This window comes from Lepidochelys olivacea, assembly GCF_965140295.1.
Source record: "Lepidochelys olivacea isolate rLepOli2 genome assembly, chromosome: 11".
Taxonomy (NCBI): Eukaryota; Metazoa; Chordata; order Testudines; family Cheloniidae; genus Lepidochelys; species Lepidochelys olivacea.
In genome coordinates this window covers 43,665,358-43,692,043 of record NC_140421.1, presented here as the reverse complement: position 1 = coordinate 43,692,043, position 26,686 = coordinate 43,665,358, and the positions used below count along the sequence as shown (strand labels likewise).

At 38.2% G+C, this 26,686-nt stretch overlaps 2 protein-coding genes across 5 annotated transcripts in view; both read right to left on the bottom strand.

Annotated features, from left to right (window-relative positions):
- HOXD3 (homeobox D3) overlaps positions 1 to 22,971 on the bottom strand; it is a 37,332-nt gene extending 14,361 nt beyond the window's left edge. Inside the window, exons 1-2 of one of the 4 annotated variants that reach the window (XM_084643253.1) lie at positions 22,298 to 22,971; positions 11,459 to 11,485 (exon numbers count right to left, since the gene is read on the bottom strand). The gene's annotated coding sequence lies outside the window, so the exon portion shown is untranslated. Of the gene's footprint in view, positions 1 to 1,815; positions 2,074 to 11,458; positions 11,486 to 12,659; positions 12,770 to 22,297 lie in introns of those variants that run through there. The other 3 variants (XM_084643252.1, XM_084643254.1, XM_084643255.1) reach the window with 3 other exon arrangements.
- On the bottom strand, positions 5,546 to 12,705 carry HOXD4 (homeobox D4). Its single transcript, XM_084643267.1, has 4 exons — positions 12,660 to 12,705; positions 11,459 to 11,485; positions 6,887 to 7,861; positions 5,546 to 6,504 (listed from the first exon to the last, which is right to left on the bottom strand). The coding sequence occupies exons 3-4, from the start codon at positions 7,293 to 7,295 to the stop codon at positions 6,200 to 6,202; spliced, it is 714 nt and encodes a 237-aa protein (XP_084499393.1). The 5' UTR covers positions 7,296 to 7,861; positions 11,459 to 11,485; positions 12,660 to 12,705; the 3' UTR covers positions 5,546 to 6,199.
- Positions 22,972 to 26,686: the final 3,715 nt, after the last annotated feature.

The following is a 26,686-nucleotide window of genomic DNA, read 5'->3' as shown; positions in this document are numbered from 1 at the left end:
TTTATATAGAGGTATGTATGTATGTATGTATATATGTATGTATAGAATAGGTTCACACATTTTCTAATGACGAAAATCTCGTTTGCTCCTTTCACAAAAGTGAAAGTGCAAAGTGCGCCATTAATCAAGTAAAGATCAAGAGGAGGGATTGAGAAGGAAAATCTCCCTTTTTATGCTTAATTTGTAAATATCTCTTAGCAAAAGTCACACTCCACCGACGGGTTCATTTAAGTTATACTGCATAAACATAACAACAACAAGAACAACAAAAATTAAGACAGTGAGCGGGGACAGCAAAAGCAATAAAGAAGTGTGAAACTCCCGCCATACTAGGACTCAAGCTTTGAGTGAATTTGTCTCCAGTAAAGGATCTGAAGACTCCTTCAGTCGGAGCATATGTTCATAGAGCAATAAAACAGAAAGATTTACAGTCTTCGCCCGCCCCCCAGCAGCCTCGCACCCTTTCAGGAATTACTTACGATGATTTATAACAACAACTCTGGCAATTGTCAAACTGATCAAATATCCCAGGCTATATACAGGAATAAACGTTATTATTAAAGGGTTTCAATTTATGTTCGGGGCCATGATACCGCGTGGCTTTATGGAGTTTGGTTTCTTTCTGGGCAAAGAGGATAATATAAACTTCATTGATGAAAACAGAGGAGTTATCGTGAAGCAGCAAAGCTGGTTTTTAGTCACCACCAACGCGCATACGCGTTTGTCATCTTTGAATAATTGAATTAATGTGTTATTGTTTGAATGTATAATTCATAACAGAGGAAACTTTGCCTCTGTCCTGCCACCGAAACGGAAGTCATAAAAGCTACAATCTGGGTTTTTAGAAATTACTCCAGCGAGGGATAATAAAGAATATCCTGTTCGCAGAAAGTATTTCCAACTGACTATGGGGTTTAACAGAGAAATCTCAGCCTTGCGGTCTGTGTTTTATAGGATGGGGAAACATGGTTTCTATATAAAAACTGCAACCCTCAGTTTTCTTTCAGCGTGGACTACTGGTTCAAAGTTCTAAGAGTGTGTATCTCCCGCAAAATGACCTAAAAACTGGGGGCTTTTCATAGGGTTTTTTCCCCGTTTTCAACATCCTCTCCCCGCCCCCCCCCCCGCCCCGCCACTCTCTCTCTCTCTCTCTCTCACACACACACGAATGCTCTGCTAATCATTTCAGATAGAAACCGAAAAGGACCAGATCAAAACTGGGCATTTATCTGACGAAAATAAAAATAAAAATAAACCCTTCCCTTTGTGTAACGGTAGCAGTAATGTCAGGGGAGGGGGAGAAGCAAGCTCGGAATTCATTATCTGCTGCTTAAAACCTGCCTTGGGTAAAATTTCAACTCAGTTTTATAGCCTTCTATTATGACGCAAAGAAAAATTTACGACCCTTGCTTGAAAAGGAGTTCAGGGCCTTTTCTCACCATTTTAAGAATGGGCAGCAGATGCCCTGACAGCCAGTATTGTTCCCAGTAAGACATAAGCAACCAGTAAATCTTCTCCCATTTCACCACACATACAGCTCTTAGTAAACCCTTTCCTTTTCTTTTGCCTTCTTGTTATCTCTACGTATACACGCACACACATAAACAAAAAGAGAGCCTTTGCCCAACATCATAATTTTTCATAAAGTGTAAATCTTTTCCTCTGAATCTAAGGTCACCACACAAGCCTAGACCAACTTCTGACTATTGCATGGTTCCAAATCGGAAAGCAAAGGGTCCTATTTGTCAAGCATTTGACAGCTAAGTTCATTAAGGATTAAAATATGAAGGAATAAAAAGTAAAATGTTTACATACCAAGCTTCTCTTTTTCGGCTGCTACCAAAGATATAGGTGCGCAGGGAAAGAGCCTGCACCCTTTGTATATTATATTCTTGGGATCTCTTCAGTTTTCAAGTCTGATAGAGTCCTTTGCTTGGCAGATTAATGACGACTCCGTGTTTCTTAAGGGACGTGCTGAATTAATTATTTCGTAAATCACGTGGTCAGGACTTGTAGAAATCTATTCTTATCATCTTCCTTGCACTTTGAATTCTGCCTGTTATGACTGTTCCTAGCAAGACCGTTTTGGTCTATACGGTTACAAAAATCAGGGGGGAAGGATAACAAACATGGCCGTTGGAAGCTCTGTGGCTCTGCATTAAAGGTCCCTATTTACTGTACTGTACAGTGAGTGGTGTTTGCTATTGACTCTGCCTTTGCTCCTCATTCTTACCTTAACGACTAGTGGTGATATAATATACAGAATTGTATTGATGTATTGGTAGTAACAGGAGGAGCCATTAGACACAAGAGGGTCAAAGTATAATCAGAAAATGTGTCTGAATATTTAAACTTAACGTCTGGGTACTTAAAAATACACGTGCACGCATATCTTCTCCCCCTGCATTCCATTGTGTTCAGGGCACAAGCCTTATTTATTGCATGATGTTCATTTCACATTCCAAGAAGGATAATCTATTTTTGGACTCATGCCTTGGCCACTCTTCAAGAAAAGATAAGTCATATGTGACATATATCTGTGCTAAAAATAGTGCAATCGACCTCTTGTAGTAAGAAATTGTTGTCGTTGTTGTTTGAGGTGCTTATATCAAAAAGAAAGGAGGAGTCTGCTACAGGTTTATAGGAAAGTTCAACACTCTATATTTGGCTTTTATTTGTGTCTTATTGAGATCAGCAGAAATAATTAAGCCTACTTCTAATTTTAAAAAAACCTATCCCCTTTCACTCCGATTTTTAATTTAAAATTAATTTATGTCATCACCCACCTAAAGTACACGCCACTTGTGTAGGGTTCGAGGTAACTTCAGGTGTGGTTTCTTAATACTTACCAAGCGTGCATGCATCCGTGTGTCACTTAAGAGTGGCTTGTTAAATGTAAAACATTAACAAATGGATGATGGGCACTTTCACTGCGGCCTGAATGTAAATACAAACTTTAGTTTGTCCCAAAGTCACACCATTCTAGTCAATGTCATTAGAAAAACTGTTCAAAGGGACAGTTGGATATATTACTTCGGGATTATAGATAAGCTTCCATGTTTTTACTATATTATGCAGGGGAGGGCCTGTATGATTACAGAATGGAGATCCATATGATAAGGACTATTTGGCCAAGGTACAAAACAGAATGTGTTTCTCTACACCTTTTATTATTTCAAATATATATATGGAGGACTTACATCAAAACTACAGGAGACAGTTAGTATAAATAATACTTTAATCAATGGCAGCAAAACATTGATAAAGTCCATAAAAAGATCCACACGCTGACAGATATCATAGTATTGTTGGACAATGCATTCTTATAACAAAAGGTTACACAACATAGTATCCGTGATAAGCAAAAAGAAACGTCTTTACTTCTTAAGCTATATAACGTAACCTCTCCGGAGAGTTAAAAACACTTCTGTCTTTTCTATGGAGTAAAACGGGGATAACAGCAAATTAGTGTTTGTAGTCATCGGTACACAGAAATTTACATTCCTGAACCTTCAGAACACTGGCAGAAATATAACTAACATATTTTGGTACACTGGTGCCTCAATTCAAGTATTTTCAGAGTTTACTAATGTGATTGTAACCAAGTAAACTTAAATTCCTGCTCAAACTGGACTGGCACATAGGATTTTAAGAGCTGTATCTGAACCAAACATTCGTCCAGAAGATATTAACATTTCAAAAGACAATGGGTCAACTTCTGCTCTCAGATATATCCTTGTTTTACTTCAGTAGATTTCAAAGGGGGAGCGGGGAGAGGCTGCACCTGAGAGCAGAATTTGACCCTTTCACTTTAGGTATTCATCTCAACCTAAAACATACAAAACAAGAATTTGTTTCTCTGAGCAAGTTACTTTAAAGAATATTACACAAAGGAAGCCAAAGTTGTGGACTTCCCCCGCAAAATAACGTCTGCATGGTTCACAATGTGCTCAGCACAGACATTAGGTAAACAATAGCAGGATTTATCTTAAATCAGACTAACCGGGGCTTCTTTTTCAGATTAATTTTGACAGAAAATACATGATTTGTGACAACTGTGTAGAGTTAACCTTGATTTTAAAAAGAATTGCTTTCAGCAACTTCGAAACTTGTCTGAGGAAAGCCCTTCCCAAAGGCTGCATCTAACTGCTCTCCATGTTAGAAAAAAGGAAGAGTAGTTAGGGTCCAAAAGGTTAAGGGTTTAGAGGTCACTCTTCCCGGCTGAAATACAGCTAATCGAATAGAAAATTTGTCCTCTGGATGAACCTGTTTCTGCAATTTAGCCGAACTTCAGTAAAATACCTTTTCAGCTTCTCAACGTGAAAGCTTCAGAAAAAAGACGTCTTTACTATGTATGAACTCTGTGCTTTTTGTATTAGAAACAATGATGCGAATAATGCAGGAATATCCATCTTTAATATCACGACGTGGAGATTCAAGTATGGCCATGTGCAAGTCTGAGAACTAGGCTAACCCTAAGGAAGAACAAAGAATTGTCTCCAGGCTCTAATACAAAAGACCAAGGCTCGTAAGATACTTTACTGAATTCTAGGGATGAGCAAAGGGCAGAAATTAATCCCTGACCACAGTTAATTTTGCCAACTAAATTATTTTTGAAGCTCTTGCCTTTTTAATTTCTAACCTATATTAAATCATTTTTCCTACTGTTTTCTCAAGTAAAATGTCCAGATAGTAGTTTATTGTCAACATAGTCCAACTAGAATACACTTTTGAACTTTCGAAATAACTCAGAAATGGCTCTCTTTTATATCTTTGTATAGAAATAAGAAGGTTAGGTTAAAAATAGAAGCAATGTCCAGTTAAAATAGCTGGTGCACTGGTATAACCTCTTGACTGTTTTCAGAGTGCAAGAGTAATGGACTGATCTTTAAATCCGTCTATATTAAGGTGTAAGTTAAGAGGGCAAGTTGATTTTGCTCAGTTTATTAGCATTTTAGAAAAGAAATAAGAAAGGCTCATTGATAAAAACTTTTCAGTGGTGCAAAAGACATCCCCGAACAAATCAAAGTACATTAGATTTGTTCAGTTATTATAAAAACGTTACATTTTCCCCTGAAAATAACTTTATTTCATTTCTAAACGTTCAATCCAAGCTCATTTTTCTTCTTAAAAACGAACACCCCTCCCCAAATCATATTTCCCATCTCTCCTAAAAACAATACTTTAATTAAAAATAGGACATGAAGCAAAGAGTATGTAATCTATTATGAAGATAGAATGGCTTAAATAATGCCAGAAATCGCTTTGGTTTTCACTCTGGATGTTTATTTATCTATTTTACAGCTTTCTGTTTGTTTTTTTCTTAAATTAGGAAACGCTGCTTTAAAGTATAGCGCCGAATAAAGCAGGCATTTAAAATACAATATAAAGAATGTAACTTCTTGATGATACATTTTTAAGATTTAGGAACGCTTTCCTATTTACAGAAAAGGAAATCAGTAAAAGAGACAGAAAAGTTCTGTATGTTCAGGTTAACTGATCATGATGCATATGGATACAGAAAAGAAGGAATACTGGATTTCACCTCTCCTCTTGAGTATTTTTGGTTTGACTGTTTTTCTTTTCTTTCTTTCTTCTTCCTCTTTCTAATTAACAATAAATAAATACGCTAACATAAGCAGAAAAAAATAACCCGTTTTCACTTCATGTCTATGCATTTGTTCTGAGGTGTTATGGAAATGAGCAAGTGTTTTCATCACACCATGAAATGTAAAGCAGCACAAAAAGTTCACAAATACTAGTCTCCTTAGTTTAAATAAAAAGACTAAGCCATAGATTTCTGTCTTGAATTTGCCCAAACGCATAATCCCAAAATTGTATGGGGCAGAAAAGGCAACAAAAGCAAAATACCGGAATAAAGCATTAAATCTCAACTTTAAAATTCAAAGCTGAACACAGTTTCATTTTCAATGATTTAGTACTTTTTTATGGACCGAAGATCTCACTTAATATTTTTCCACTTCCCACTACCTGTAAGAAGAGTTTTTAGGCTGTGCTAACGTAGGTAATTCAAATAAAGTCCGAAGTATTGTCATTTTGTCTCCTTTGTACAACAGTACCTTAAAGCAAGATGACCCTCTTGAGTCTTTAGCTGCTACATGCAGGTTCTGCTTGGATAATGGCAGTTATGTACAGTACAGTTCCGAATCAAAGGATGAAATGGAAAATTTCACCTCTTCTATAAAGTTGTCAAGTCCGTCTGATGGTCCTTGGAAACAGTCTGTAAATGTTGGTTTGAACCAGATGAGGAAGACCTGCCCTTAGTGTTAGGCAGTTTGTGGTCTTTTTTCCACTTCATTCTTCTGTTCTGAAACCAGATCTTGATCTGGCGTTCAGAGAGACACAAAGTGTGGGCTATTTCAATACGACGACGCCTAGTCAGATACCTGTTAAAATGAAATTCTTTTTCCAGTTCTAGGACTTGCTGCCTTGTGTAGGCTGTTCTGGAGCGTTTAGGTTCCCCTCCGGTGGAATTGGGATTCACTGAGGAAAAAATACGTATAACTTTAAACAATCTAATCTTGGCTTTCTAGTTACACTTCATAAAACAAACCTCCCAGGCTACCAAGTGGCTGCTATGTCTGATCACATTTCCCTACAACAAGCGTGCATGTTTCCTCAGTCTTTATATAGATAGATACTCTGGAAATCTCTTCCATGCTCCTAAAATGGAGTTTTCTCCTGCACAGAAAAGAGCCACATGGCCAACGGCCTGCTTCCTCTGCAATAAAAATTTATGACGAGTATAATTGGCTACCTCAGTTTAAAAACCTCATCTCGTACTAGTCTTGGAAGGACTTTAGTAAACATCTAACCGGATTAGCTTAATCGGGGTAGAAGAGCAAAGTAGGAAAATAATCCTTACCCGAGTTAACATGGACTTTCTTCATCCAGGGATAAACTACTGCTGGCTGTTTAATTGCTGACCCGTTTGGGGTTTTGAGGTTTTGCTGCTGGCTGCAGGCTCGCGAGTTGGATATTGGAGGCGGCAGACAATGCTCTGCTTGACCGGGGAAGTGGCTCGGTGGGCCGGATTGCTCCTGTCCATGACCCCGCGGCTGCACTGCAGAGTCTTGGGCATTGGTACAGCTAAAGGGCTGCTCGCTGTAGTTTGACCGTGGATAGATTCCCTGATGCTGAAAATCAGCGCCCTGCGATGCACTGTAATAGTCGGAGCCCTGCTCAGCTAAGTAGTTATTCTGTAAATATTCCTCGCAAGGAGGAAATTTAGGATCCACATACTTAGAGTTCACCATATACGAACTCATGGCCATTAATTTCTGAAGGTAGAAAATACTAATTTTTCTCGTGTTGTCTTTTTTTCTCCTTCCATAGAGCCCTCCTACTTGCTGTCAACTGAATAAAGTTAGGTATCCATGTGACTGGCTCAGCCAATAGGGAGGCAGGGAGTTTATCACCGGATTTGTGTGCATCTCATAATTTCCACCAATTTAACTAAATATACGTGTAATCAAGTGACCAAAATTCAATATAGTTTATTTTCAAAAGCAGATATTAATATGTTAAGAATATTCATCAAGCGATGACCGCTGCATTGACCCTCAGGTAAATCAAGCTTTTTGTCTGAATTGACTTTTCTAACCTTTGATGCCCTTTAGTCTAATTCACCAGCAATAATTTCAAACATGGTTTGTTACATTTGTCAAACAAAATATCGAAATAAATAAAGACCGAGAAGCTAAAATAGCATTAAGGGGAAGGAAATTGATAAGGAAACAAGAAAAAGAAAAGACATCAAAGAAGAGGGTAATATGATGTACAATAGACTTGTCCTGTCTTTGTCTTGCAGAGGTCATCCAAAAGTTACCAGAATCTAGTTCTGTTGAATAAAATTAGGCAATCAGTAACTTCTACTTCACTTTGCAAGTCTCAATATTTTTAAAAAAATCACGCAGATAACAAGGAAACATTCATTTTTAATCACTAAAGTCCAATCAATTGAACTCGAGATGGCATTTAACTTTATATACAAAATTCACAGACGTAATTAGATAAATGCAGTCTTCATTCGTCAATAGCGTTCTTGGGATACAAGTAAATACCTTTCAGTGTTTCCAATCCTTCCGATGCTATTGTCATAAATATTTGGATGAAATCTGTATACTTGATATGAAAATTTTGCTAACATCTGGCATATCAAACTAACTTTTTAAGTGTCTTTTAAATGATTAATTAGTTAATTGGTATTTTCCAGAAAATTTGTACTGATCATGTGATTAACTTATTAAAGTAACAGACTATTAGTAATAGTTACTACTGGACAACAAATAGATATTAAGCATTGTTCTACTGAGTAGTTAAATATGATAGAGGCAGCAAAACTTTTAGAGTTCCCAGTATTCAGCACGCACGTCTTTTGATACCTTCAATATTTAAACTTCTAACCATTTGCAGAAAGGTGAAGTTTTTGCATCGACCATATATTCCCCTAGAATCGAATCTGTGACTATGTGAATACCACACAAATTCGGTTCTACAGGGTATATATAGACAACGTAATAACATTCTGTTTTCATCTACAATATAATAGCCAGGATCATTGCAATTTCTTTATTCCTTACTGTCTTCTGAGGAATGCAAACTATTTTGTTGTGATAAAGTTCTGAAATATGGATTTCATGAAGGATGTGATTTCAGAAAAGATTCAGGTATATTATTATTGATGAAATGGATCTTTATAACTTTGTAAGAATTTGTAGCCACAAATTTCTACTAACATTATTACAAATGATCAGTGAGATCTGGTTATGACTTTAGATGCTCTAAAAAAGAAAAAGGAGGACTTGTGGCACCTTAGAAACTAACAAATTTATTTGAGCATAAGCTTTCCTGAGCTACAGCCCACTGCATCGGATGCTCTGTCATTTAAATTTCCACGAAAGCCAATGGATGTTACTAATCAAATTAAGCTATTTTAAAAAATTAAAATGAAAAATAAAGAGGAATTATACATTTAGGCTATGGATCTGAAGAAATTTTACCTAATTTGATCACTTTTCCCCCCCAAAGGATTTCTTTTAATAGAAACAGGAATAAAAAAGGAAGCAACAGAGAGAGAGAGAGAGAGAAATGGGTGAAAAGAAATTTAAATGATAACTTTTTTGCTTTATTAAAATAGTTTCCAAATTTATCTCCATCACATTATGCTGTCTCTATTATTCCTGTTAGCGAAATGTGAACCTATCATCAAAATTCTCAGCTTAGACACTCTCTTCAGGTTTCCCGTGCGGTAGCGTTTATGGTGAAGGACAGGGCGAGAGGTCATTCTAAATCATTTACAAACATATCACAAAGTTTCATTATTTTTACTTTGTGGACAGCAGCACACAGGAGTACAAAAGTTCATGAATTGTGTCTGACCCAGCTCCTCAGTGCTGTCCTGTGGTCAACCTCTTCTCCTTCAGCTATTTAGTACAAGGAACATCAGGACAAACAAGAGTGTGCGTGCATATTTCGGGGGTATTGCGTTTATCAAAGTAAGGTTTGCTTCGATGACACATTTAACGTCAAAAAGAAAAGGAGTACTTGTGGCACCTTAGAGACTAACCAATTTATTTGAGCATAAGCTTTGGTGAGCTACAGCTCACTTCATCGGATGCACTACATTTAACGTCTACTTTTGATGTGTTTGGGGAAGATATTTTTAAACATCTGCTTTCTAATTATGGCGGTGCTAAGCACTCAACAGCAAGTGCAACTCCAAACGATTTTCTGAGCAAAATCAACTGTTCCGGATTGCTGATATTTGCATCTAAATATTTTAATATAGCTTCTTTGCTTGCTCTTTTTATTAATAGTGCTTAACTATAAAACGCTTAACAGTTCAATATGCTCAACAAGCCAACGCTCCAGAATCTGGTTCAGAGCTCAGCAGAAAGTTTTGGTTTTCAAAAATCGTGTATAGTGTTGAACAGAAAGGATCGATAGCGTTGGAAGAATCACCTCCATATTCTGTTAAATAGTGCCCATTTTCATATTTGTTAGACGCTGTGACCTGCGTTTCACCTTATTGCACGACTTGCTCAGACAGGTCAAAGCCAAAGAGTTATTGATGAACAAAAGCGTTAAATATTCACCTCCTGTTCAACTGCCCATACAAATGCTTTTGATCTATCAGCCTTTTTGTATTCTGGTTCATAATCAGTATGCTAAATGTAGGTTTGTAAAAAGAAAGTAATCCATAGATTTAGGGTCGGCCACAGAATTATATGGCAAGAGCATTCATGCAACCCAGGGCTGAGCTGTGTAAGAGAAATTACCTATGGAAGGGAATTAAAAACCCTACAGCAGAGGCAATTGCGTAGTTCAGTCAGAGAGAATTCCAAAAATAATATTGCCATGAAAAATCAACGTCAGAACGATCAGCCTGGTATTAAGAAGTAAAAGAGGTCGTTGGTCAGATTGCATGGAAAGGAAGCAGAGAAAAATATAAATAAGCACAGTTCCACTCCTGCACATTACCCCATTCCGTTCACGCTTTGCAGAAATGGTAGGAAATTTAAGTTTAATGAATCCTTAGCAATCTTAGACTTTATTTTTCTCTTAGAAAAAACAAGTCAATCTTCTACTGAAGCATGAAGTTAAAATGCATTTAACTAAGACCTTTGCCATTATTTCAGTCATAAAGCGTCAAAAACAAGCGTTTTCTACTTTAGATTTAGTTGTTGTCTTCGTCACAGATTTTCCCCCCTAATATTCCCTTGTGTTTCATTTCATTTTGAATTATCAAAGATTGGAAAATCAGTAACGTTTGATGTTCCTCCACTGAACTCAAATATTAGCTCTATTCCACTTCCTCGTGTCATTTAAATAAATGTCATATTTTCACTGGCTCAAAAAGACTTAATTGAATCAAAGGATCAGTGATACTACTTAGAATAATATAATTACATCACTAGGCAAACAACTCAGCTCACTAATGCTAACAACATACAAATGCCATTATGCCATTCATTCATTATGCCATTCCAAACGAGTTTAAAATTAGATAACAAACGCAATTGTATTTTGAATCCTTTCCGGAAAAAGAGGAGTAGCCAAGCTTATGAGCAACTGTGGTATAACATGATACATTCAGTATTTGCACAGGGAGGCGCTGTATAGCTCGAGCACGTTAAAATGGTATGACTGCTAATTAGTTTATGCTACTTAAGAGCAGCATAATATGACACCTAGCACCTGGACTGCACTGTAATTATCTATAAAGAAACTGCCCATCAACTTTTAATATTGTATGTGATTATAACATGCACGAGGACAGGCTTAAATAAATTGAAGCCCAAGAGTCTTTGTATACAAATAAAACAACTGTGTAGTCACGTAAAAATGGCATCTCTTCTCTGATTTTCCCAGTCTAAGGAAAAGAATCAGTGTTTTCACGCAATGCTAATTTTGTAAGAAATTAGGAGTTACTTACTGTTGACGTCTTTCCATTGTGTCGAACCTGTTGCAATAAAAAGGTTTGGTTTTGTTATATTTAATAGATTAATAATATTTCTTTACAACATTTATGGAAACATATGACTTGTATACTTGTAAATAGGCTTGTCAATAGGCAGAAAAGGTGATGGCAAATTCTGAGAACAGGCTAGTAGAAATAAGAATAATATTCTCCAATGGCTGAAGTGTGCTGGTTTTACTTTCACTGTTCATTTACTGTTCATATTGTATCCTTTTTATTTCAGATAAGAGGGAAAGGGGAGGAAAACCCTCTACTTTCACCATTGGAAAAAGAATAACAAAGGCCTTTTTTTCTTTTGTAATTCACTCACATTCAAATGAGGTATTCAGGTCCACGTTTGATAACTCAAACTATAACGTGTGGCAACACGTCACGAAAACATCATATCCATTCTGAGTCTAGAAGGAACTATAATTCTATTTCAATATGACAGGAGTTACTCCAATATCCATACCCTTTAAGGCCGCCAGTAATTATCCAAACATTAACCAAGGTGTCTTCATCTGCATTACCAGAGGGTATATTTTAGTAGAATTCACCTTCACTTTTCTTTTCTTTTTTAATTAAATAGAGTTAAACAGTAATTTAAACCAAAATTTACGTGCATTCAGACTGATGCTCATTAAAACATATATGCTTAAGGAGAAAATGTCGGTCTGGTTTTATTTTTAACAACTATTTTGCATCATCCATTGCATTGCTACCCCATCTTGGAGAAGTGTTCTATTAATATACAAAGCAATTAACTTGGTAATAATAGTTCACTATATATAGCTTTCCAAGCGCCCCCACCCCCGCCTTTTTTTTTTTTTTTTTTTTTTTTTTTTGCTGCACTACTCGGTTTTCCTCAAGCATAACAGCTAGAACTTGCAATAAGAGTGGAATCTCGGCAGCTAAACACTAAAAAAACACCTTCCCGGGATAGAACAGGGTTAGTTTCAGAATGAGATACTACATTATAATCAGAAATCTCAAACATGGAAAAGCAACCTAATTCCATTCTCTGCCTAGTCCTAGCTACTGGAACTGTACCCGTCCATGTTTACAGTAAATCTGATTCAATCCTTATAATACCAGGGCTAGTTTCAGGAAGCATAAAAACAGCGGAGCCTCTCGATCACGTTTTTGGTCGTATGAAGAGTAATAACGGACTTACTGTGTGCTTTTCCAGTGGAAGTGGGGGACCTGAAAGAAGAAATGTCTCGATGTTCGGATTCAAGCTGAATGTTCCCTGCTAACACTTTCCCTATTACTGCTTCCAGGAACCGAAGCATCTGCACTTGTATGCTCTTAAACTAATTTATGGTGGGAATTATATTTTGGCTTGTCAACTCTCAAGCCATAAAACAAAGTTTATTGGAATCACGTGCCTCTAAATAGCCACTCAGGGCCTATCTCTATGGAACCATAAATAACCTTCAGCTTTAAACTTTTATTCACTAAATAAAGGTTCGCTGAAACTGTTCTATAAAATGTAAATAGTTCAAAATATCAAGGCTGCACGGAAGGTCATAGCTGTATCAATATGACGGCCTTTAAAATAGTATGTTGCAAGGAATACGACTTAAAAGTGGAGTTAGCTCTCCAAAATAGCTATTGGGAGAAGGAGCATTTCTCTGTGAGTATCAATTCAAACCTTTATTTGAATATGTATGTAGCGCTTAGGGACTGGGAAGCAAATCGTAAGGAGAAAAGAGACGTAGTTCATTTAGGGGATTTTCTCCCACCCTCTTTAACCGGAAGTTTATGGCATTTTGGTCAAGCGCCCATGGAAAATGGTTTTGACTGATTAATCTGCTAAACTGTTTCTCTGTGGATTGGTGCCAGAAAGCTGAAGTCTCCCAACACATGTATGAAGCTTCTAAGAAATGTTTGTCTGAAAGGCTTTCGCAAGTGACCAAACTGCTTAAAACAGCAAGGGGCTGGGGCTTTCTCAAGTGAGAAATCGCGAAGCCTGCCACAATGAAATCTTTGATAACTGAAGCTGTAAGGAGGGCTATAAAACAATAAAACAGCTCTGGTGTGAAGGGAGCAGGGTGTGAGTGAGCAAATGAGGATTTCTAAGCACAGGAAGTCAAATGTCACTAGCAGTCCCCCAGCCTCCCTTTGCATAAGGGAAGCTGGGCACCAATTCATAATATATTACCGCGTCCTTTTCAGATTAGAACGTCAGGTAGTAAGTACAGCAGCGTTGGTGAAATGGAGAGGTTTGCTGATTCGTGGCAGAGGCTTGGAGCCTTTTCTTTAGTAAAGTCTAGGTCTGAAAAGAAACAGGCAACTGACGTAAAAGTGTTTGAATGGAGCAGGGAGCTCTTCTCTCCCCGAATCACGCATATGCGTATCTGAACCTCATCGCAGCCGCATATATTATCAAAAATTATTCAGCTATAGATTCAAGATGGTAGAATAATGTCTAGCACGAATGATTAAGTATTTGTTATTGTCAGGAAACCCAATAGTCTGTAAGCAAAACCTAGCGCCATAGTCCGCAATCTGCCTAATAAAGGCATATTTACATCTTATCTTAGAATCATAGAATCATAGAATATCTTCTTCAATAGTCTCTATGTTTCTAAGCATGGCTTAACAATTTGTCTTTCACTAGGCACAGAGTATGAGGAGTCCTGATTTTTTTATTTATAATAATGTTCCTCTCTTGCTTCCTTTCTCTGACAACTGGTTATTTTGCACTCTGCTGTTCTGCTTTTGCATGGTAAAAACTTGGATTCAAATATAAAGTTTTCGTGTATTCATAAATAGGACAACTCTGTGAAATAGTTTGTTTCTTTTTATGCTCTGTACTGCCTCTGATTCCTGAGAGAACTGTGACAGTTTTGGTATTACATTCAGCTATTTAATGACGCAATTAAGAAATGAATGTCAAAAGAAACGTTATCAATCAACCAATGCAATCTAAGCAAGCATTCCAAAAATAATATTTTTCTAGATCCTATCTGTGTTTGGACCAAAGGAGCCTTCTGGATGGTTTGCTATATTCACACTTTCAAGGATAGGCCGAATTATAGAGGAACTACCATATTATCTTACTCCAAGAAAGCTATGGACCAATGGAAGTTCCGAATAAATTCTTAGCCAGTACAGTTTGTGAGATTTTAGCTATGTTCATCGTTTTAACATGAGGAGGACAGGAAGGGTTAAATCCTCGCTTACCATATAGAAAATATATCCCTCAAGGGCTATTTCTTCCAGATCTTCATCTGGGCACTATCGTACCCCGTGAGCAACAGCCTTGAGAATGACAGACCGATAGAATGGAATTGGACAAAATCCTAGAGAAAGTCCTTCTAGCTGAGAATAGGCCAGAACCTACATCGCCTGTCTACCTAACAAACCAAATGACTGCAAGTGGATTTGTGGGGGGGAGGGGAATGGAGAATCAAACCAGCTATGGGATTGCAGAAAGCTAACTGTAGGGAGCAAAACAAATGCAGATCTCTACAAAATATTCAGATATGTACAGGCAGGTTCTTGTCTTACTATAACTTGGGCACTGTAACATTATGGGTCTTTCTGCAATGTAATGAATTGATGGTGAGTGACTATCACACACACCCTATATGAGATGTATCAGTGTACTAGTGAATATACGCATACACATTCTGAAATAGCATTATGAGCCTTGTGTAGACGATTTAGAAGAATACAATCAATACCAAGTTTATTTCAGTCTTCCTACTAAAGCACAGCAGCTAAAGCGTCAAAAGTGCTGACCAGCTGAAGCATCCAAAGTTAATTACATGAAAGTCCTACAGGTAATTATTACGTGATACCTAAAGGTAAAAGTGAGCTAATCACAAATAGTTCCATTGCAAGGGTGGAGGAAGTGATTGTAGATCAGAATCTAATGGGAAACCGTCATTGTCTAGGCAGGTCAAAAAATGAAGGCACCAACTCATGGAGTCTGAGAATCATGTTGTAGAGGAAATATTTTCTTAATACAGCAGGGAAAAATGCGTTTGGAGCTGGCCAGATCCAGAGATCCACTGAGATCATTGTGGTACAGAAAAGAGGGGAAACATTATTGAACTGAAAAATCTGGCAGGTTAAGATCATGAGTCAACTCAGCTCATTTATTAACAGTGTAATAAATCAACAGTGTAAGATTTTCCCTATCGGCATGCACAATCACTTTAGCTACTTTTGCAATAACCCGGACAATATAAGAGAAATGTATAAAGTGGAATTTGGCTCTATAAAGAGAGGAAAAAGACCAAATAAGCTGTGGGACAGGACGCGTGTGTTCACTAAGATGGCAAAGAACATCATCAGGAAGAAAACATGGCACAACTGGACGGTTCTCAGTGAAATATTAGAACATTGAAAAATTGTGCCGTTCAAAGCAACACACCACTATTAAGCAGCTAAAAAGGTGTAGCAGACAGAATGCACGTGCAAAGGCTGGAAGACATACATTATTTAGCCTTAACAGTTAAGAAATCAGAATGGAGGCAACAATTTTAGGCATGGATACAACCAAGTGATTCAACTATCCTGAAAGACGCATAGAAGATCCAGAAAAATTGGGAGCTAGGAGAGACTGGGGATGTGAGGTGGCGTACATAGAGAAGTTCTACAGAGAGTAAATTGGAATATAAATCTTACTAATTGGGGTATGGAGATACTTTGCATGCTGCTGAATAGCTCCAGTCCACAGATTTTAAACAAGGAAATATGAAGTTCTTCCTGCCGAACTCATTATGAAATGCTGGTGTGTCTTTAAAGCTCTGGTCAGGGAATACGGAAGGCAGATTTTGTTGTTCTAATGAGAAAATGGATTTTGGAGGATTCCGAATAGTACCTGCTTTTCAGATACGGATGTTGCTGATCTTAAAATGGAACAGAGACAATAAAACACTAGAAATAGTAACGATAAAGGAGTGGGATTACTGTAATGATTTGTATAGAGTGCGACTGGCTTTTATGGTACTTGGTGGACATACAGACAAGGATCCTACCTCGAGGAATTTACAATCTAAATGCGACCAGGAGCTGTGATGTTACTATATCACCTGCGTCAAAGCTTTCAGCTCAACCTATTGTGCGATCTTTATGATGGCCAATAAATTAGGTTACATTATTTTATCAACATTTATCCAGATATAGGAATGTGTACTGCTCTTGAAAGTAGATGTGAGGGCTTTCAATGAATGCCTATGAAAGTAGAGGTCCTCATCCCCAGCAGTAAGCCTTTGGAAACAAGTAAAGCGAACAGTGCCAGTGAGCGGGGAAAGTGGGTTGAGTAGGAAGATCAAAAGGTCAAACACGTTGACTCTCGCTGAACATCTGAACCGGTGTAAGGGTTAGGAGTGAGGATGAGGTGGAGCTCTACATGGAGTCCACAGGGTGTGAGAGCTGCTGTAGGAGACCAGGCTCACCATGTACTGTGTCTATACCATTGAAGGGCACTGAGGAAAGAAGGGAGGGAGCTAAGTGACCAGGAAGGTCGTGCTGGTACAAATACTTGTGGCATGACTGTGAAAGTTGAACCCTGAAGGATTTACCAGAGAAGGAGACAGGGCGATTTGTGGGTGAATGGGCTTTTACCACCACTGTCAGAGAGAGGAGAGTAGACAGATAAGTGGGAGTACTAGCCCAAAGTGAGACTGAAGGAGAAATGCAGTAGGGGGTGCTGTAGCCGAGATCAAAAGGAGAGCAAAGGAAACGGTGACTGAACAACATCAAAGACCTGGCTGATGACACTGGAGAGCCCCTAATCGTGAGCACTGGTGAATCATAGTACAAAAGGCAGCCTATATACCCTCATAAATGAGGACTGCACGTGATGATAGTGGAGGCTGGTAGTGTTTTAAATGTCAGTGGCCTGCAGCAGACTGGGCACTGCTAGCAAGACAGTGAATAGCTCTTTGTATGGGGAGGTATAGTGCTCTTCTCATATCCTTTAGGTAGATTTGACTCAGAGAATTGGGCCCCCTGTTGAGGTGTATGTTGGAGGGTGGGAAGGGAGGCTGAGTGTAGCTTGAAGAAGGGTCAGCATCAAGAGTTTAATGACTCAGTTGATGATGATCAGTGCAACTTCATTACATCAGTGACTATCTCAGCGTTAATCACAGTGGTCCTACCAACCCACTGTCGAACCGGATTGAGGGGGACAAAATGGATGTGATAAAGGAAACGGATTTCCCCATTTACAAAAGGTTTGCATCGTACACTGGACGATTCCCTGGGAGGGTCAAAGGAAGGGAAAAACGCATCTGAGTCTTTCCCGACTGTAAATAGTCATCAGGAATTGTATCTTGATGGCTGTTTCTGCTGATTGCCAGATGAAAGCGTGGGCGAGCGTAATATGCACTTGGCAATGCTCCTGTGAGGCTCAGGCACGGTGGAAGCTCATGTAGAAGGAGGTCTCCCTGTGACTGCGAAACAGCAGTAGTTTTACTCTCTGGCTAAGCTAAGGGCAATTCTTAAAGACAGAAAACGGAGGCTTGTCCTACAGCGCCTTCTCCTGGACGAGAGGCCGGAAAACAAAGTGGTTACACGCACCCAGGGAGAAAGGCCTCCTGGTTTCTCAGGGACAGGTTCCCCAGTGAGACAGCTTTGAATGATCGGGGGCGGACGGCGGACACCGAGGGAGAAGGAGAGGGTCTGTGGGGAAAATGTTTTCTGAAAACTTGGCCTTTTTGACGTAGCCTAGATAAAGTCTGATGAGTTAATTCGCACTACACAGATAAACACATAAAAATATCAGTTCTCCAAATGGTTTACAACATTACCACATAAATCAAGGGATACTACCTCTCCTCCTCTTTGATTTTTCTATATGCTGTATCCAAACGAAGTGATAAGCAAGAGTCCAGGGATCACATAACCGGCAGGGGCGGGTTCTTGCCCTTGTTTTCTGGGGTCCCAATGCTTATGCATGCCAACACTAATCGGAATTATAGTTTATTTTCGACACAAAAACTGAGAAAGCCGATGCAAAAGGCAGAATATGATTGTATAGCTTTGAAAGACAAAAAGATATCAAACATCTGGAAGGAATATGTTCATCTGCAAAAAAAAAAAAATCTTCCTTGTACTTAGGGGCAGACTCTGCCAATTTATTCACTTTGAGTGGCACCTTACTCTTCGAGTAGTTCTATTGATTTCTGGCCTAATAAAATGCCAGGAGGAGAAAAAAGCATAGGACTGAAAATAACAAATAACTGATGTTTAAAGTAAACATGTCTCTTTCCTGACAAAGGAGTGAACGCCGGGGCACATTTTGCCAGCTACTCTGAAGGAGAACTCCCCATTGCAGGCAGTGCGGGATGCTGCTTTAAAGGTGATTACACTCTCTGGCCCAACGTCAGGTATAATAGGAGCCTTTGGAAAACAGCGAAAATGAAAGAATGTCCAACATTAGCAAATATAGAATCAAAAGCGCATTGGGCTTTTTTCCATTTTTTTTCCAACTTGCTTGGGTTTATTTTTCAATTTTTAAAAATTTATTAGCCAATACCTGCCTATAGTGTAGATGGATCTATCTGTCTATCTATCTCTACACATACAATATAAACACCCATTATCAGAATGCACGTATGTATGCACAAACAGAGAGAGAGAGAGAGAGAACTAGAGAAAAATAACATCTTTCCTAATAATGAAACAGGTAAGAGTGCATACATAGATGTGAAACATTGGGCAGTTTTCCTTTTCATTAAAGCCTGCCAAAATAAATTGTTCTTCTTCCCACCTTCACCTTTGCAAGCACTTGAAACCATTTTTCATGGGAGCTGATATAATCACCGGTTCCCTCTGATTGGCAAACTAAGTTCAGACACTGGAAATCACATGTTTCTTGGAGAATGTAGAACGCTTTTATTATTTTGTTATTTCCCCTTTTAGAATTAGAGATTTGAGATTCCTCCCTTTAACAAGCAAAATTGACAACGTGCATCAATGAAATATATATTTTGTTGTATCGTATCTACTTTGGTGATTCTTAGTACAAACTGTACCGAGCTGAATGGTTGAAATGTTTACTGTGCTTCATCTTTTCCTTTAACTTCCAGTTTTTTTCCTCTAACACTGCCAGCAGCATTCACTGCCGCACTGCAGTAGAGCAGTAAATACCTTTAACAGCTGCCTGCCAGCCAAGGAGTGAAATACTGTCTTTGTTCTGATTTTTTCTGCCCCAAGAGCTCATAAAGCAGTCCATGAGAAATATATTTCTTCGAGAAAACATGATTGGAAAATAAACAAATCGCTGGATTCTAAGGCTCAGGGAAAAAATCTTGTATTAATTTTTCCTATTAGGTGCTTTATGTTCGCATCCCCCCGCCCCCCAAGGATATTCACCAAGCATCTACGGACACTCACTCAGCTCATTCATCTATGTTTTTCTTCTAGACAAAAAGTGAGGGAATTTACTTACAAAAATGAAGCATGGGCTATAACTTTATCTTTAAATATTAAACGAGTGTTAATGAGGTCTGGATAGCACGACTGGTTCCTGGTTGCAGTTTCCTTGATTATGGTTATTCTTTGCAGAGTGTACGCCATTAACGTCTATTTAATGAATCCTCTATTTCCTTTCAAAGATTAAATTAATTATAGAAATCAATATTCACATTGTACTTCTCACACCTGCTTCATGTTACATTATGAACACTTTGCAACCAAATAAATAGACACACAGATAAACACATATACTTTCTTTAAAATGTTTGCAATTTAGAAGCACACACACACACACAAACTTAGCAGCATGTGTGTGTTTGTGTATTTTAAGAACAGAAATATATCGAGAGAGGTAAAGAGAATTGAATGCCGTCCCTTTTCGGAAAAAAGCCACAAAGTACCAAAGAAACTGTTCAAAGGGTGTGTATATAAATACAAACCCATTATCTGTATATATAATATATACATGAGCATATTTTTAAAATTCGCCCTTGCAAAGTTATAGGGTATTCTCCCCACCCACCCAGAAGCTGCTAATAATTTGAAAACATTTTTAAGAGAGTGAATTTTACAAAATTTTAGAGTTTTATTACTAATCGACTGCATAATATTACCTATACTAATAACTATATCACATGAGGAGTCATTCTGAGAAACAAATTATTAGCTAATGCATATTTTTCCAATTGATATTGTAAATTGTTGCTGTGTCAGAAGTTATTTCCCCAACCTGTCCTTTTAAATCAAACGTAATTATGGTGTTGCGAAAGGAAACATATAAAGCACCAGAAAGTTAAGAGTCTTCACTTTACTCTTTATAGCAAGCTTATGGGATAGTAGACCTATTGGAAGGCACACACAGTGAGGGATTGACACTGTTTAATTCTGAAGGCTTCAAAATAGCTGTTCTGAACCCAGTAGAATCCTTTCTATTTTCATAATCAATTCTGAATATTATATACAATGCTTATATTTGACATCATAAATGATTGCTTGTCACCTAAATAATGCTGTTGTAAAATGTTCTATGTATATATTATATAATATGTCTTGACCTTTTCCCAGAATTGTAAACATTAGATGCAATACAACATTTCTATCACTGAGGATAAACAATTACATAATTATTATATATACATTTCAAAATATAGTTTGTAATAGGTAGATTATAAATATTTGCATAACACAGAAAATATATATTATTTATGTATAATATCTATATATTTTTAAATTAATCTGTTTATAAAAGTATAATTAACTTATATATGTAATTTTACCATTTACAAATCGTACGGTTAGAACTGTTGTACTGCATTGCATTGTATTGTATTGTATGTTTACAACTCTAGAAATGGTATACGTGAGTACGTTTATGTGTATTCCTTGTATCAGTATAATACGTGGTATGCAATATATTAATAAAATATAATCAAGACAATATAGATCTGGAAAAAATCGCCCTAGATAGCCCTGGAAAATTAAACACACAGTAGACAGTTACTACAAAGCTTCTTTAAATTCTGAAATATTCATTAACTTCAGAGTCTTATATTTTCATTATTATAAAATTCTGCCTTGTGATGAATAAAGCTAAGCAGCAAGAAATAATCAGATCACATACACATCCTTTATGGTTTGATATAATTAAAAGCATAGAGAGAAGAGTTGCTGTAAAATATTTATATTCAGTGTCAACGTCACTCGTAAATTGCTAACAGCATAAATCCAAAATAACTGAGAACTGATAGCATTATTCATCCAGGCTCAACACTGATAACTTTCATGTGTCATTCAGCGTTGCAAATTATTAATGACCAAAATTCTGGTCAGAAAAACACCTGTTAATCTGTAGTTATGCAAATGAATTCTATAATCTGGAGCACACTACAAAATCATTAGACTAAGCAATGCGTCAAAAAGCCCTTTATTGGAGCAAAGCAAAGAATATCACACACATTAAATTGTCTGTTCTCTATCTTTGAGTAGCGTACACTCTGCTTCAACTAAACTTCCTGCTTCGGCAGTCAGCAGAGTATTTTGATCACCTTCGCCACATTTTCCTAGAGCTTGCTCTTCGAGACAGCCCTTCAACAAGACCAAATACACCCCAATAAAAATAGTTTTGAAAGTGGTGCTTGCTTGTGGCTTAAAGGATCAGAAAATGCCTCTCAGACAGGTGACAAAACAGGCAGGGGCAGTTAGCAGCCACATTCAGTGCAGTTAGTGACCTAGACTCGAAGATATCTGAGTGCCTAAATGAATGCGACGGCTATTACTGTCCCGAACACTTTCTTTTATGACTTCTCAAGTCATCTGGTGGCGTCTGGGTTCTGGGGAGCCCTGTAATAAGGCAGAAATGAATGAATTCCTTACCCGCTTGCTGCACTGGAAGAAGGCAGGGGAGCCGAGGAGGATCGCTGTAATCCATTAGACTGGTTGGTAGCAATCCGAGCCGCATAAAATAAAAAGGCAAAAGACAATGGGGCTAACAGGTACAGGGAGAGAGCTCCGGGAGCCAGCCTGGCAGACTGGGACCTTGCCGCTCGGCAGCGAGATGCTCGCTTATGAGTCCTCAAAATAGCTGGAGGCTGACAAGGTAGCAGCCCGCAGGAATCGGGCGAGTTTTTTTTTTAAAGAGCCCTGATCTAAAATGGATCAGTACACAAACATCATAGCGACTATAATACACCTCATCGGAGACAAAGGTTAGAAAAAGAGGGGTTGAGGCTCTCAGAAGGCAGAATGCAGGGGGAAATTCGCCAGGGAAATCAGGAAAAAGGCCATGAAAGCCATCACTGCCTGCACATGACCAGCCTCAGCCAATGACGAGCCCAAATAGGTCATAAAAAGGTCTATTACCAAGTTGTAAATTTTCTTCAAACAAAAAGGAATTTACTGCAATTCCTTGCGGATTTTGCACATACTGCTTACCAGCGCCATGTTTCTTTTGCCTGCTCTCTCGCTCTCTCCCTCTCCCTCTCTCTCTCTCTCTCTCTCTCTCTCTCTAGCTTTATTTCCTGTCTTTCCCCTATTTTCCGTGGCATGGCAGATCATCTGTGCAATCTGACTTGGTCGTGTAATCAACCCCGCTGAAGAGTCGCACTCCCAGGCAGAGAAGTTATGGAAGAAAATGCAAAAGAAATCCGGGTTTGTTTGAAGCGTGCTTATTTCCACAAAAACACAAGCCTGCGTCCTAAAGTCTCTGGAGTCCTCCCAGAAGTTCTGGTGCCAGCGCTATACAAAGGGGAGATCCTCTTCCCTACCTGTTATCTACATTTCTTGGTTTTCATATACCAGGAGTGTTGGAATTTATTCCTAATCCGTTTTTTAATTTATGTAATTTATATTTTCCCCAAACAAAAAGAAACAGAACTGCTTTAGCGCCCCTACTGAACTGAAGCTCACTGATAGCCTACAAATAAACTGAGCTGGAATAATTTCTTCCTAACTAGTCTCAATTTTTTAATGCACACAGGTTGCTCAGTGGCTTCTTTAATTCGAAGGTGGAATCTTCCACGTTGTTTAACTGTTGTGTGTTTTTTCCATTTTTACGTGAGTTTAATTAACCCGTTTGTATCTGGAGAAAACAGCCACGTGTATGACATTTGCCGCTCAGAAAAAACTTTGATTTCTTAAAAATTGTCCCTGGACCTACATATGCAGATCGGAGCAAAACCGCCAGACATTCCTGGGTGTTTCCTCTTCACGTTTTGACATTAGGACATTGCTACGAATCCTCCCCTATCAGCATCCAAGATAATTGTGCAAACAAATGGAAAATAGAGTTTACAATAAAGTATCCTGAAATATATACACCCCCTTCTTTAATATTCTACATGAGTGAATTACAGGTGAGCAAAGGGACATCGAAATGAATGTCACACAAGTGCAATACACACAACAACGTCCATGCATAGAGGTATCAACAGCAGTGATATTTTGTAATTCACTCTTGTAAAGCACAGATGTTGAAAATTGAAATTAAATTGCACAAATAAAAGGTGCCATTTTCATAAACTGCTCTGGGGGATTTGTTTGAATTGGCGCTGCATCCACTAGCACATCGAAAACACTTTTCATTCCAAATGTTGCCGCTCCCTCTGTAAATCACAGGACCCGGATTTTACGGGGCTGTATGTTGTCACACTGTGGGCCATTTTGTGCCATCGATGTATTTAGCGGAATTCCACATTGATATCCGAGAGCCAAGGGTACGAAATAGCATTATAAACTCACAAAGTCAAAATTAAAAGTGTTTTTGGGGGCCCCTTTCCCCAAGAACGAACGAGATGGATATACTCTGGGGTAATATTGCTAGCCCACTGCAAATAAATTGTACAGAGTGCGTTGACGTTAGTTCCTTTTCTTTGCTGGTAACCTGTTTATACACCTCTCTAGAAAAACATGCGAACAAGCAATTTTTAATAGATATTTGTATTTTATTCTCTCTGCTTTGAAAAATAGATTTATTTTAGAATCAAATATTTGTCCACAAAAGTCTTCATCCAGATTGATACATATCAGTGGGATAAATAGCCACTTTAAAAAGCAAGATTCGGGTTTATAGACGACGGTAGTCATTGGTACGCTAGTTCAGACATTCCTGGCCTTTCAAAATGGCTTTCCCTGTGACAGGATTTTCCTACATATAATTTAGTCAAGCCAGTTTTGGTCCGGAGGAAAGATGTTCATGTTGTCTCCGGTCAGGGAGTATATTTTTACCCCTGATATTAAATATATATATATATATATATATTTATATAATATATATATATTCTGTTTCCGAATATCAGGTTGCCTGTAAGTCTACATTACCAAATCACACAGCCTTTGCTGACACTAGGGGGGTACTGGTGTATTTATGCAAATTCATGCAGCAAAATGTTTGCTTCATGGATTTTCTGCAGTTTCCACACGTTTAGGAGTTTTAACCAAGTAGGAGATCAAACTTTTCACCTTTATAAAATAGATCAGAACAATAGCTTTGCTTGAATCGCTCTCCTTCAAGGCTGTTTTCTTTAGATGAGGTTCAGTCTGAAGTATACAAGTGCACCGGAGTAAAAGAAACCAGTTAACCTGAATTTTATAAATCCTTGCCCAGTGCCTCTCTTTAGGCCATATTTCACACCTCCTTAGATCGTGTCAAATCCGGGAAAACTGCACTGCGTTCAGTTGAATTACTATGGATTTTCAGGTTTCAGAGCAGCAGCCGTGTTAGTCTGTCTTCGCAAAAAGAAAAGGAGTACTTGTGGCACCTCAGAGACTAACCAATTTATTTAAGCATAAGCTTTCGTGAGCATCCGATGAAGTGAGCTGTAGCTCACGAAAGCTTACGCTCAAATAAATTGGTTAGTCTCTAAGGTGCCACAAGTACTCCTTTTCTTTTTGTGGATTTTCAGCGAAGCAACTGAGATTGGAATTTGTCCCACTAATACAGTTCTCACTCCTGGCGGATCCTGCACCACTGAATCAAAGGGAGCAGGATCGGGGCTTGTCTGAACTAGCAGTTTGGTCTGAGCAAACAGCGCAGCGCAGGGCTGCACACAAATTGGGCTGAAGTGTGGGCCATTTCAAAACCCCCCTACACCCTCCCCCCCACCCCAGTATACATTACAGGCAACTGGTATTTACACAATTTTAGATTTCTGCTTCCGCGAGGACACGTTTGTTTATCAACTAGATAATTTAAGAGCGGGAAGCCATTTGTTGCACCACTGAGTGCGTTCCTGTGGTTTCTTTGCACGAAACATAATTCATGTAATGTGGGAGGGACTGTGGGGAGGAGAAGAAGGTTCTAAGCAAAATCTTGATGGAGACTATGAAATAGAAATCTTCAGAAGACAAGGATTATTTTCACTTGGTCCGATCAGATCATGAGAAATATCATGCCTGGGGGAGAAAAATAGTATTTTCTCTATCAGAACAAAAAGATATCGAAGCATTATACTAAAGCAGGGGGACTTGCTTTTTGATCAAGTTTGCAACTGTCTCTCAAGCAAAAACACAAGTAGCATGGTATACTTTTCTTATGAGATCCTGGGGACCTTACGCCTTTTTGGAGAGATCCCTTCACATCGCCTGTTCTAAATATAAGCATTTTCCTCTGGGCTGTTTTATATTTCTAAATTTCAGGATTAATGAGACTACACGATACCAATCCCCAAGGGTTTTTTTTTTTCAAACAGCCCCACACGAAATGAGAGAAAACCAAAAATCAGAAATATACAGGTAGCTTTGTTTAGGGGTTAAAAGGGCCTTTCCCTTTTCGTTTGTGCTTATCTCGATCTGCACTGGTCTAGGGCCGGATCCTGCAAAGATTTACTTACTTGAGTAGCTTTTATTCATGCTTCCAAACCTAGTAGACACAAGAGTACTCATGTGAGTAAAGAATACCCAGATGAGTGAGGTTTAGCAGGATAGGAGTCCTGTGTTTGGCTGCGTTTTCCTTTAAAGATAAAATAAAAGTATACCTGTCCAATAGCATCGTGCGGTTATGTGCCAGAGACTGAAATAGTTGATGGATAAGATTTTTGAAACCTGAAAACTCTTAATTAAAACTGGATTGTCATTTAGCAGTATCATATATATGTTTATACAAATTCCCCTTCTTACTAAATGAAAAAATGGAAATAAACTTTATTACCCTGCTGACGTTGATGTTCTGTAGTATTACAAAGACCTATTATTGTGGAAATGCAGACAGTACATGCCTAACTAAAGCGATCTACATTTTATGAAATAGTCAGAGATGTGTTCTACTAT